The sequence below is a fragment of the Ranitomeya variabilis genome, chromosome 6, assembly GCF_051348905.1.
Source record: "Ranitomeya variabilis isolate aRanVar5 chromosome 6, aRanVar5.hap1, whole genome shotgun sequence".
Classification (NCBI taxonomy): domain Eukaryota; kingdom Metazoa; phylum Chordata; class Amphibia; order Anura; family Dendrobatidae; genus Ranitomeya; species Ranitomeya variabilis.
In genome coordinates, this window is record NC_135237.1 from 333,256,975 (window position 1) to 333,269,757 (window position 12,783).

Consider the following 12,783-nt stretch of genomic DNA (forward strand, 5'->3'; position numbering starts at 1 on the left):
GTCTAACGGCCCGGGGGGAGAACACCAGCCCCCTAGAGCTTCCAGCAAAATCAGAAATCACATTTAGTACAAGCTGGACAAAAAATAAGAGCAATTCAAATAACCAAAAAAACAAGGAAGCAGGACTTAGCTTAATTTTGCAAGAACCAAGACCAGCAGACAGGAGCAAGCAGAAAGGACTGATTACAACGATGCCAGGCACCAGACTGAGAATTCAGGAAGTTCATATAGCAACACCCCTGGACTAACGACCCAGGTGGTGCCAAATTGAGGAAAGACAATCCCAGAGTCATATCACCAGTGACCACAAGAGGGAGCCAAAAAAGTCTAATTCACAACAGTACCCCCCCTTTAAGGAGGGGTCACCGAACCCTCACCAAGACCACCAGGGCGATCAGGATGAGCAGCGTGAAAGGCCCGAACTAAATCGGCCGCATGCACATCAGAGGCAACCACCCAGGAATTATCCTCCTGACCATAGCCCTTCCACTTGACCAGATACTGAAGCCTCCGCCTGGAGAGACGAGAATCCAAGATCTTCTCCACCACGTACTCCAACTCGCCCTCAACCAACACCGGAGCAGGAGGCTCAACAGAAGGAACCACAGGTACAACGTACCGCCGCAACAAAGACCTATGGAACACGTTGTGAATGGCAAACGACACCGGAAGATCCAAGCAAAAGGACACAGGATTAAGGATTTCCAATATCTTGTAAGGACCGATGAAGCGAGGCTTAAATTTATGAGAGGAGACCTTCATAGGAACAAATCGAGAAGACAGCCATACCAAATCCCCAACACGAAGTCGGGGACCCACACCGCGGCGGCGGTTGGCAAAACGCTGAGCCTTCTCCTGTGACAACTTTCAGTTGTCCACCACATGATTCCAAATCTGCTGCAACCTATCCACCACAGAATCTACCCCAGGACAGTCAGAAGGCTCCACATGTCCCGAGGAAAAACGAGGATGGAAACCAGAGTTGCAGAAAAATGGCGAAACCAAAGTAGCGGAACTAGCCCGATTATTAAGGGCAAACTCAGCCAACGGCAAGAAGGTCACCCAATCATCTTGATCTGCAGAAACAAAACACCTCAAATAAGCCTCCAGAGTCTGATTAGTTCGCTCCGTTTGTCCATTAGTCTGAGGATGAAAGGCAGACGAAAACGACAAATCAATGCCCATCTTAGCACAAAAGGATCGCCAGAACCTGGAAACAAACTGGGATCCTCTGTCAGACACGATATTCTCAGGAATGCCGTGCAAACGAACCACATTCTGAAAGAACAAAGGAACCAGATCGGAAGAGGAAGGCAGCTTAGGCAAAGATACCAAATGGACCATCTTGGAAAAGCGATCACATACCACCCAGATGACAGACATGCCCTGAGACACCGGAAGATCTGAAATGAAATCCATGGAAATGTGTGTCCAAGGCCTCTTCGGGACAGGCAAGGGCAAGAGCAACCCGCTGGCATGAGAACAGCAAGGCTTAGCTCGAGCACAAGTCCCACAGGACTGCACAAATGACCGCACATCCCGTGACAAGGAAGGCCACCAAAAGGACCTAGCCACCAAATCTCTGGTGCCAAAAATTCCCGGATGCCCTGCCAACACCGATGAATGAACCTCAGAAATGACTCTGCTGGTCCACTTATCAGGAACAAACAGTCTGTCAGGTGGACAAGAGTCATGTCTACCAGCCTGAAATCTCTGCAACACACGTCGCAAATCCGGAGAAATGGCTGACAAGATTACTCCCTCTTTAAGAATACCAACTGGTTCTGCGACTCCAGGAGAGTCAGGCACAAAGCTCCTTGAAAGAGCTTCAGCCTTCACATTCTTTGAACCTGGTAAATACGAGACCACAAAGTCAAAACGGGAGAAAAACAATGACCAACGGGCCTGTCTAGGATTCAGGCGTTTAGCAGACTCGAGATACATCAGATTTTTGTGATCAGTCAAGACCACCACACGATGCTTAGCACCCTCGAGCCAATGACGCCACTCCTCAAATGCCCACTTCATGGCCAGCAACTCCCGATTGCCAACATCATAATTCCGCTCAGCAGGCGAAAACTTTCTAGAGAAAAAAGCACATGGTCTCATTACAGAGCAACCAGGGCCTCTCTGCGACAAAACGGCCCCTGCCCCAATCTCAGAAGCATCCACTTCAACCTGAAAGGGAAGTGAGACATCAGGCTGGCACAAAACAGGCGCTGAAGTAAACCGGCGCTTCAACTCTTGGAAAGCCTCCATGGCTGCAGGAGCCCAGTTAGCAACATCAGAACCTTTCTTGGTCATATCCGTCAAAGGTTTAACAACGCTAGAAAAATTAGCGATAAAACGACGGTAGAAGTTAGCAAAGCCCAAGAACTTCTGAAGACTCTTAACTGACGTGGGTTGAGTCCAATCATGAATAGCTCGGACCTTGACTGGGTCCATCTCCACCGCAGAAGGGGAAAAAATAAAACCCAAAAAGGGAACCTTCTGTACTCCAAAGAGACACTTTGAGCCCTTAACAAATAAAGCATTCTCACGCAAAACCTGAAACACCATCCTGACCTGCTCTACATGCGAGTCCCAATCATCAGAAAAAAACAGAATATCATCCAGATAAACAATCATAAATTTATCCAGATACTTCCGGAAAATATCATGCATAAAGGACTGAAACACTGAAGGAGCATTAGAGAGCCCAAAAGGCATCACCAAGTACTCAAAATGACCTTCGGGCGTATTAAATGCAGTTTTCCATTCATCTCCTTGCTTAATGCGCACAAGGTTGTACGCACCACGAAGATCTATCTTGGTGAACCACTTGGCACCTTTAATCCAGGCAAACAAGTCCGACAACAGAGGCAAAGGATACTGAAATTTAACAGTGATTTTATTCAGAAGCCGATAGTCAATACAAGGTCTCAAAGATCCGTCCTTCTTGGCCACAAAAAAGAATCCCGCACCAAGAGGGGAAGAGGATGGACGGATATGCCCCTTCTCCAGAGATTCCTTGATATACGAACGCATTGCGGTATGCTCAGGTACAGACAGATTAAATAGTCTTCCCTTAGGAAATTTACTACCTGGAATCAAATCTATAGCGCAGTCACAGTCCCTATGAGGAGGCAGAGCACTGGACCTGGACTCGCTGAATACATCCTGAAAATCAGACAAATACTCAGGAACTTCCGAAGGAATAGAGGAAGCAATAGACACCGGCGGGGAATCACCATGAATTCCCTGACAGCCCCAACTTGACACAGACATTGCCTTCCAATCCAAGACTGGATTATGGGTCTGTAACCATGGCAGACCCAAAACAACCAAATCATGCATTTTATGCAGAACAAGAAAACGAATCACCTCCCGATGTTCAGGAGTCATGCACATGGTTACCTGTGAAAATAAACTGCGGTTTATTTTCCGCCAATGGCGTAGCATCAATACCTCTAAGAGGGATAGGATTTACCAACGGCTCAAGAACAAAACCACAGCGCTTGGCAAATGACAGATCCATAAGACTCAGGGCAGCACCTGAATCCACAAATGCCATAACAGGGTAGGAAGACAATGAGCAAATTAAAGTCACAGACAAAATAAATTTAGGTTGCAAATTACCAATGGCGACAGGACTAACAACCCTTGTTAGGCGTTTAGAGCATGCTGATATAACATGTGTAGAATCACCACAGTAAAAACACAACCCATTCTGACGTCTATGATTTTTCCGTTCATTTCTAGTCTGAATTCTACCACATTGCATTAAATCAGGTGTTTGTTCAGACAACACCACAAGAGGATTAGCGGCTTTGCGCTCCTGCAAACGCCGGTCAATTTGAATAGCCAGCGCCATGGAATCATTCAGACTTGTAGGAATGGAGAAACCCACCATCACATTCTTAATGGCTTCAGAAAGGCCATTTCTGAAATTTGCGGCCAGAGCACACTCATTCCACTGAGTAAGCACGGACCATTTCCGAAATTTTTGGCAATACACTTCAGCTTCATCCTGGCCCTGAGAAATAGCCAGCAAGGCTTTTTCTGCCTGAATTTCAAGATTGGGTTCCTCGTAAAGCAATCCGAGCGCCAGAAAAAACGCATCAATATTTGCCAAAGCCGGATCTCCTGGCGCTAGCGAGAAGGCCCAATCCAGAGGGTCGCCCCGTAAGAAAGAGATAACAATTTTAACTTGCTGAGCTGAGTCTCCAGACGAACGGGGTCTCAGAGATAGAAACAATTTACAATTATTTCTGAAATTCCTAAACTTAAATCGGTCTCCAGAGAACAGTTCAGGAATAGGTATTTTAGGTTCAGACATAGGACTACTGGTAACAAAATCTTGTATGCCCTGCACACGAGCAGCAAGCTGGTCCACACTTGTAATCAAGGTCTGGACATTCATGTCTGCAGCAAGCTCAAGCCACTCAGAGGTAAAGGGGAGGAAGAAAGAGAGGAAAAAAAAAAACTCAGAATTTCCTTTCTTATTATCCCACTTCTGCAATGCATTAAACATTCAACTTTGGCCTGGCATACTGTTATGACCCCAATGGCAGAGGGTCTCAGAAATAAATACCAAGTCTGCAAACACAAAAAACCAGCTCATAGGGCAGTGGTAACTGGGCTGACCGTATATCTAATCCTAGCACCACAAATAGCAGCAGCCGGGGAACGTGCCTACGTTGGTTCTAGACGTCTCGCGCCAGCCGGAGAACTAACTAACCCTAGAAGGGAAAAGATAGACCTTTCTTGCCTCCAGAGAAAAGACCCCAAAAGTTGGATACAAGCCCCCAACAAATAATAACGGTGAGGTAAGAAGAAAAGACAAACGTAAGAATGAACTAGGTATTTAGCAAAGAGAGGCCAACTGACTAATAGCAGAATATAGTAAGATGACTTATACGGTCAGCAAAAACCCTATCAAAAATATCCACGCTGGATATTCAAGAACCCCCGAACCGTCTAACGGCCCGGGGGGAGAACACCAGCCCCCTAGAGCTTCCAGCAAAATCAGAAATCACATTTAGTACAAGCTGGACAAAAAATAAGAGCAATTCAAATAACCAAAAAAACAAGGAAGCAGGACTTAGCTTAATTTTGCAAGAACCAAGACCAGCAGACAGGAGCAAGCAGAAAGGACTGATTACAACGATGCCAGGCACCAGACTGAGAATTCAGGAAGTTCATATAGCAACACCCCTGGACTAACGACCCAGGTGGTGCCAAACTGAGGAAAGACAATCCCAGAGTCATATCACTAGTGACCACAAGAGGGAGCCAAAAAAGTCTAATTCACAACAGTTTCCTTTTTGGGCTTCATTTTTTCCCCTTCTACTATCAAGATGGATCCTGTTAAAGTTCAGGCCATTTATGATTGGACTCAGCCTACATCTGTGAAGAGCCTTCAGAAATTCCTGAGCTTTGCTAATTTTTACCGTCGCTTCATCGTTAATTTTTCTAGTGTTGTTAAACCGTTGACTGATTTGACCAAGAAAGGTGCTGATGTGGTGAATTGGTCCTCTGCGGCCGTTGAGGCTTTTCGGGAGTTGAAGCATCGTTTCTCTTCGGCCCCTGTGTTGTGTCAGCCAGATGTTTCGCTCCCTTTTCAGGTCAAGGTTGATGCTTCTGAGATTGGAGCAGGGGCTGTTTTGTCTCAAAGATGTTCTGATGGCTCTGTGATGAAGCCACGTGCTTTCTTTTCTAGAAAGTTTTCGCCTGCTGAGCGTAATTATGATGTTGGCAATCGGGAGTTGTTGGCTATGAAGTGGGCGTTCGAGGAGTGGTGACATTGGCTTGAGGGAGCCAAGCATCGCGTAGTGGTCTTAACGGATCACAAGAATCTGACTTATCTCGAGTCTGCTAAGCGGTTGAATCCTAGACAGGCTCGATGGTCGCTGTTTTTCTCCCGTTTCGATTTTGTGGTTTCATACCTTCCGGGTTCTAAGAATGTGAAGGCCGATGCCCTTTCAAGGAGTTTTGTGCCTGATTCCCCGGGAGTTCCTGAGCCGGCTGGTATTCTCAAAGAGGGGGTAATTCTGTCTGCCATCTCACCTGATTTGCGGCGGGTGCTGCAGGAGTTTCAGGCTGATAGACCTGACCGTTGTCCAGCAGAGAAACTGTTTGTCCCTGATAGATGGACTAGTAGAGTTATCTCTGAGGTTCATTGTTCGGTGTTGGCTGGTCTTCCTGGGATTTTTGGTACCAGAGATTTGGTGGCTAGGTCCTTTTGGTGGCCTTCCTTGTCACGGGATGTGCGTTCTTTTGTGCAGTCTTGTGGGACTTGTGCTCGGGCCAAGCCCTGCTGCTCTCGTGCCAGTGGGTTACTTTTGCCCTTGCCAGTCCCGAAAAGGCCTTGGACGCATGTTTCCATGGATTTTATTTCAGATCTCCCTGTCTCTCAAAGGATGTTGGTCATCTGGGTGGTTTGTGATCGCTTCTCTAAGATGGTCCATTTGGTACCCTTGCCTAAATTACCTACCTCCTCTGATTTGCATGGCATTCCGGAGAACTTCGTGTCGGACAGAGGTTCCCAGTTTGTTTCAAGGTTTTGGCGGTCCTTTTGTGCTAAGATGGGCATTGATTTGTCTTTCTCTTCGGCTTTCCATCCTCAGACAAATGGCCAAACCGAACGAACTAATCAGACTTTGGAGACCTATCTGAGATGCTTTGTTTCTGCTGATCAGGATGATTGGGTGACCTTCTTGCCATTGGCTGAGTTCGCCCTTAATAATCGGGCCAGTTCGGCTACTTTGGTTTCGCCTTTTTTTTGTAATTCTGGTTTTCATCCTCGTTTTTCTTCAGGGCAGGTTGAGCCTTCGGACTGTCCTGGTGTGGATTCTGTGGTGGACAGGTTGCAGCAAATTTGGACTCATGTAGTGGACAATTTGACATTGTCCCAGGAGAAGGCTCAACGTTTCGCCAACCGCCGTCGCTGTGTTGGTCCCCGACTTCGTGTTGGGGATTTGGTTTGGTTGTTGTCTCGTCATGTCCCTATGAAGGTTTCTTCTCCTAAGTTTAAGCCTCGTTTCATTGGTCCTTATAAGATTTCTGAAATTCTTAATCCTGTGTCGTTTCGTTTGGCCCTTCCAGCTTCTTTTGCCATCCATAATGTGTTCCATAGGTCGTTGTTGCGGAGATATGTGGCGCCTATGGTTCCCTCCGTTGACCCTCCTGCTCCGGTGTTGGTCGAGGGGGAGTTGGAGTATGTGGTGGAAAAGATTTTAGATTCTCGTATTTCGAGACGGAAACTTCAGTACCTGGTCAAATGGAAGGGCTATGGTCAGGAGGATAATTCCTGGGTTTTTGCCTCCGATGTCCATGCGGCCGAGTTGGTTCGTGCCTTTCATTTGGCTCGTCCTGATCGGCCCGGGGGCTCTGGTGAGGGTTCGGTGACCCCTCCTCAAGGGGGGGGTACTGTTGTGAATTCCGTTCTCGAACTCCCTCCTGTAGTCATGAATGGTACTTCGGCGAGTTCTGTCCGTGGACTCCCTCTGGTGGCTGTGAGTGGAACTGCTGGTTCTGAGGTTGCTTCCTCAGCTGCCCTCGTTTGCGGCTAGGCTGGTTTCTCTATTTAACTCCACTCAGATCGTTACTCCATGCCAGCTGTCAATGTATCTGTACTGGTTCAGATCTCTCTCGGATCTTTCTGATGACCTGTCTACTCCAGCAGAAGCTAAGTCCCTGCTAGTTCATTTGTTGTTCATTGTGTACTGAATATATTTCTTAGTATTTGCTAAGTTCTAGTCCAGCTTGCTAACATGATATTGCCTTGCTAGCTGGAAGCTCTGGGTTGCAGAGTGGCACCTCCGCACCGTGAGTCGGTGCGGGGGTCTTTTTGCACACTCTGCGTGGCTTTTTGTAGATTTTTGTGCTGACCGCATAGATCCCTTTCCTATCCTCAGTCTATTTAGTAAGTCTGGCCTCTTTTGCTGAAACCTGTTTCATCCCTGTGTTTGTGACTTTCCTCTTAACTCACAGTTAATATATGTGGGGGGCTGCCTTTACCTTTGGGGAATTTCTCTGAGGCAAGGAAAGGCTTATTTTCCTATCTTTAGGGGTAGTTAGCTCTTAGGCTGTGAAGAGGCGTCTAGGGAGAGTTAGGTACGCTGCACAGCTATTTCTAGTGTGTGTTTTATAGGATTAGGATTGCGGTCAGCAGAGTTCCCACTTCCCAGAGCTTGTCCTGTCTTTTAGTTTAACCATCAGGTCATTCCAGGTGCACCTAACCACCAGGTCCATAACATAAAAGGTTAACTCCTAGGCAGGCCAGATGGTCCTTGTTTTTCCCTAGGTTTAATTTTTTGATTACGTTCAGGCCGGGGTCTAAGAATGTGAAAGCTGATGCATTATCTTGCAGTCTTGATTCAGTTTCTTCTCCAGAATCTCCATCCTCCATTATTCCTCAGGATATTGTGTTTTTATGGTAACCTCAGCATTGGATGAGGAGATCCATAAAGTCCAGTAGTTGACTGCATCTGCTACTCCATGGTCCAAATTATTTGTGCCTGTGTACCTAAGATTGTGGGTGTTACAGGAATTTCATGATTCCGCCTTGAGTGGTGATCCTGGGGTTACTGCTACACAGAAAGCCATTGCTAAACTTTTTTGTGGCTTTCCATGCATAATGATATTAAAGATTTTGTATCTGTTTGTGCAGTCTGCCCATGCATTAAACTCAGTCATAGCCAGTCGGATGGGAAAATGGCTTCATTGCCAATTGCAGAAAGACCATGGCCTCATCTATCCATGGATTTAATCACGGATTTGCCTCTGTCTGGTTGGAAAAGTGCTATCTAGGTTGTAGTTGATCGATACAGCTAACAAACTCATTTTATTCCTTTGTCTTGTCAGGATTACCTAACACAGAGACAGTCCCCAGGTTATTTATTTCTCATATTGTAAGGTTACATGGCATCCCTCTTAACATTGTGTCTGATAGGAGAGTACAATTTGTCTCTAAATTTTGGAGACCTTTTTGTGGTAAACTCAGGGTTGACATGTCATTTTCATCTGCTTACTACTCTGAAACCAACAATCAGACTATGAGGACAAATCAATCTTTGGAACAAATTTTAAGGGGCTTTGTGGCAGCTCAGCAGGATGACAGGTCTTCGTTTTTGCATCTCTCTGAGTTTGCTTTTAACAGTCGAGTAAATCAGTCTACTGGAACCTCACCTTTTTTTGCAATTATGGTTTTCATCCCTGTTTTGGTGAATTTTCTAGGATTTGTTCTGAATGTCCTGGGACGGAGATCGCCATACAGAGACGTTTGGATGTCACAAAAGAATATTGAAACTGCTCAAATTTGCCTAAAATGGAAGGCTGATAAAAGACTTTCAGTGGGTCCTGTTTTTAAGATTGGGGATAAGATTTGGTTGTCATCTAGGAACATTAAACTTCAAGTATCATCGGCGAAGTTGGGTCCAAAGTGTTTGGTCCATATGAGATTCTAGAGGTCAATCCAGTAGTATTTAGATTAAAGCTTTCTTCATCCATTCACATCCCCACTGTATTCTATAAATCCCTATGAAAGGAGTTTGTCCATTCAGCATTGTCTCCAGCCATCCAATTTGGTACAGGGGTGTGCTGAAGCTTTCAGTATATTGATTGACAGCTCAGTTATCCAGTCTGGTGTGGGGGCATACTGAGCTGTCAGTGTGTTGATTGACAGCTTGGCCATTCAGTCTGAGACTGGGAGGCACTGGCTATCTCCAGGTGTTCATTAACCCAGGGTATTACCAGGCTACTTACTTGAGCTGTTATTTCCAGACCTCTGCCAGACTTACATTCAGCTACAGTGTGGTTTGTCTCTCTGTGCTTGCTTTCTGTTTATAGATCTTTCATTGCCTGACCTTGGACCTCATTCTGACCATCCGTCTGTTTAACCCCTTCTGCTCTGATCCGCTATCTTTCTGGTATTCTGACCTTGGAATGTTACCTGACAATGCCTTTGTCTCTTTCTTCTATTTATGACATACTTTCCTGTCTATTAACCTCAGACTCCTCACTATTCTGTCTCACAGCTTGGCTGTGAGAAGTGACTCAGCGTCGCAGCTCACTATAATTAATGTATTACTTTGTAGAAAAGCCTTTGTTGGGGATGACAGCTTCAAGACAGCTCCTGTATGAAGAAACTAGTGTCAACATTGCTCAGGTGTGATTTTGGCCCATTTTTCCACACAAACACTTTAAATCCTGGAGTTTTCATGGGCTCCTTTTAGGAACTCTGAGCTTTAGTTCTGTAATAATTATAGGGGATAACTCAGGAGACTCTTTGCGTGGAACAAGACAACTACAGGACACAGTTTTATAAGTTGTAAAGTCTATATTATCACACGGTGATTCAAACAGGTGCAGAGAGAAACTCAAGTCCACAACACTTGGAGTAAATATTAAATGCAGCTTAGCAGTCTAAAGGAAACTTCAGAGGAAAATGCAATCACGCAGAAAGTCTATGAAGCACAATTATTCTTGAGGATACTTGACACGAATAAGTCCTTGCTTAGTCCAAAACACAGATAGATATGCTTATAAGGCAGTTCAAATAATATCTTAGCTCAACCAGGGAGGCCTGGGTAATAGTCTCAGGTTCTTGCTACATGTCCAGCAAATGCAGATGGAAGTAAACACGAGCAGCAGATGAAGGAGGATTACTGGAACTGGTGTATGCAGCAGGAACTCAGAGCAGAGTAGCAGGATAACCCCACAGGTTCACAGGAGCAGGTATATAGCTTGGGAGTGACCAGAGGTCACGAGCTGGATGCAAGGCAGAATACTCTAGCACAGACTGAAGGCTGGGGTGGAGTTTTATAGCAGGAAGACACAGTGCACATGAGACCAAAGACGTCATCTTGGAAAAGGGCAGTAATGCACAAAAGGTAATAAAAATGTTCAGAGTCCTGACAAGTTCCTTCCATAAATTTTCTATTGGATTCAGGTTAGGTGATTGGCTGGTCCATTTGAGCAGCTTTATTTTCTTCCTCTGAAACCAATTCAAAGTTTCCTTGGCTGTGTGCTTGGGATCATTGTCTGCTGAAATGTTCACCCTCATTTTATCTTCATCATCCCTGCAGATGTCACCAGATTTTTTTATCAAGAGTGTCTGGCTACATTTGTTCATTCATCCTTCCTTTAATTATATGATGTTTACCAGTGCTGTATGCTGAAAAACATCCCCACACTATGATGTTCCTTCCTCAAAACTTCACTGTTGGTATGTTGTTTTTGGGGTGATATGTAGTGCCTTTTGGCCTCCAAACATGCTGTGTATTATGGCATTCAAATACTTCAATTTTGGACTCATCTGACCAAACTATATTCTCCCAATTCTCCCAGAATATTACACACTTTTCTAAATGTTGTTGAGCAAACTTTAAACGTGCTTGAATAGAGTCTTGCGTATTGAGCATGCATACAGGCCATGGAGGTTAAGTGCAGTACTTACAGTTTTCTTTGAATTAACTGTAGCTGCTGATTTCAAGTCTTTCTGTAGTTTTCCACAGGTGGTGCTTGGCTCATAGAAAACTCTTCTGATAATTATCTTCACTCCTCTGTCTGGAAGAGGAAGCACGTGATAATGGCTGGTTTATGTTGAAATGATGCTCTTTTCACTTCTGGATTACAGCTCAAACAGTGTTCATTGTATTCTTCAGTTGTTTAGAAATTCTTCTGCACCAATGCCATTAGTATGTTTTGCAACAATAATGTTGCAAAGGTCTTAAGACAGCTCACTGGTTTTACCCATCATGATGTGTCTCTTGTGTAATGCTTTGGTAATGAGACACCTTATAATACGTCATCAGTTGAACCAGCTCACATTATTTTTTACTAAGTGGCAGGATTGCTTTCTGATAGATTTTAGCTGGTGTCATGAACTTCCATTGCTTTTTGCACCTCTCTTATGTCTTGTGGTCTATACTTTTTTCTTGAGTCATTTCTCGTTATTACGCATAAATTAATTTATGGTTTGATATATTTTCCTGTGTGGATTGGATGGGTTGTTACCGATTATTTGGTGAGAATTTCATTTTAATTGCACCTTTAGAAATATATTTACTTAACAAATTGGTGAGATGTTTAATGCTTATTTCACCCACTGTATAAATAGTACTCAACAGCGCACAAATTTGTATCTCCTGCTCTATAAGTTGCTGGTCTCTAATACAGATAAAATCTTTTCATATGACTTACTTTTATAATAATCTGTAAAATATCACTACTTACTTGTAAATCTGAGTTTGAGTTTTCATAAGACTTGGCCCTCCAATACGCAAAATTACGTTCTGGAGTTTTTTCTTCAATGGATTAGTGAACTCTAAAACCACTGTTAGTGTTTTCCCAACCATCTTCTCTCCGATTGTCTAAATAGATGACAAAAAAATATGTAACTTTTAGAATATTTTGTATTTTTTTTTATTTTGTTTAGGATCAATCCATAAGGTTGGTAATCTCATGAATACAGTAATAAAACACATTATTACCATTCTTTATTTCATAATATAAATGTATATTATTTTAATCTTATTGTTAAAAGTGTAATCCCACAATGAACATTTATCACTGATCCACAGGATATATTCCAAACGTCTGATCACTGCAGGCCTCAAAATTATGAATTTACCTTTCATCCCTAACCTCCTCCCAAGGTTCAGTACATAACATCTCCACTAAAGTCTATTTTATTTATGGAGATTGCTGAGCCAGCAATACTTCTAAATTTTAAAATGCTAAACACCAAAGAGACCATCAATGAATGTACGTGATAAAGCCTTCTAGGTCCCCAGGCAG

General features: G+C 44.2%; 1 protein-coding gene across 1 annotated transcript in view; it reads right to left on the reverse strand.

Annotated features, from left to right (window-relative positions):
• The window catches only part of F13A1 (coagulation factor XIII A chain), a 482,528-nt gene that overhangs the window by 19,372 nt on the left and 450,373 nt on the right, over nt 1–12,783 (reverse strand). Inside the window, exon 14 of the mRNA XM_077269818.1 lies at nt 12,220–12,356. Within this exon, the coding sequence (XP_077125933.1) occupies nt 12,220–12,356 (137 nt within the window). The remainder of the gene's footprint in view (nt 1–12,219; nt 12,357–12,783) is intronic.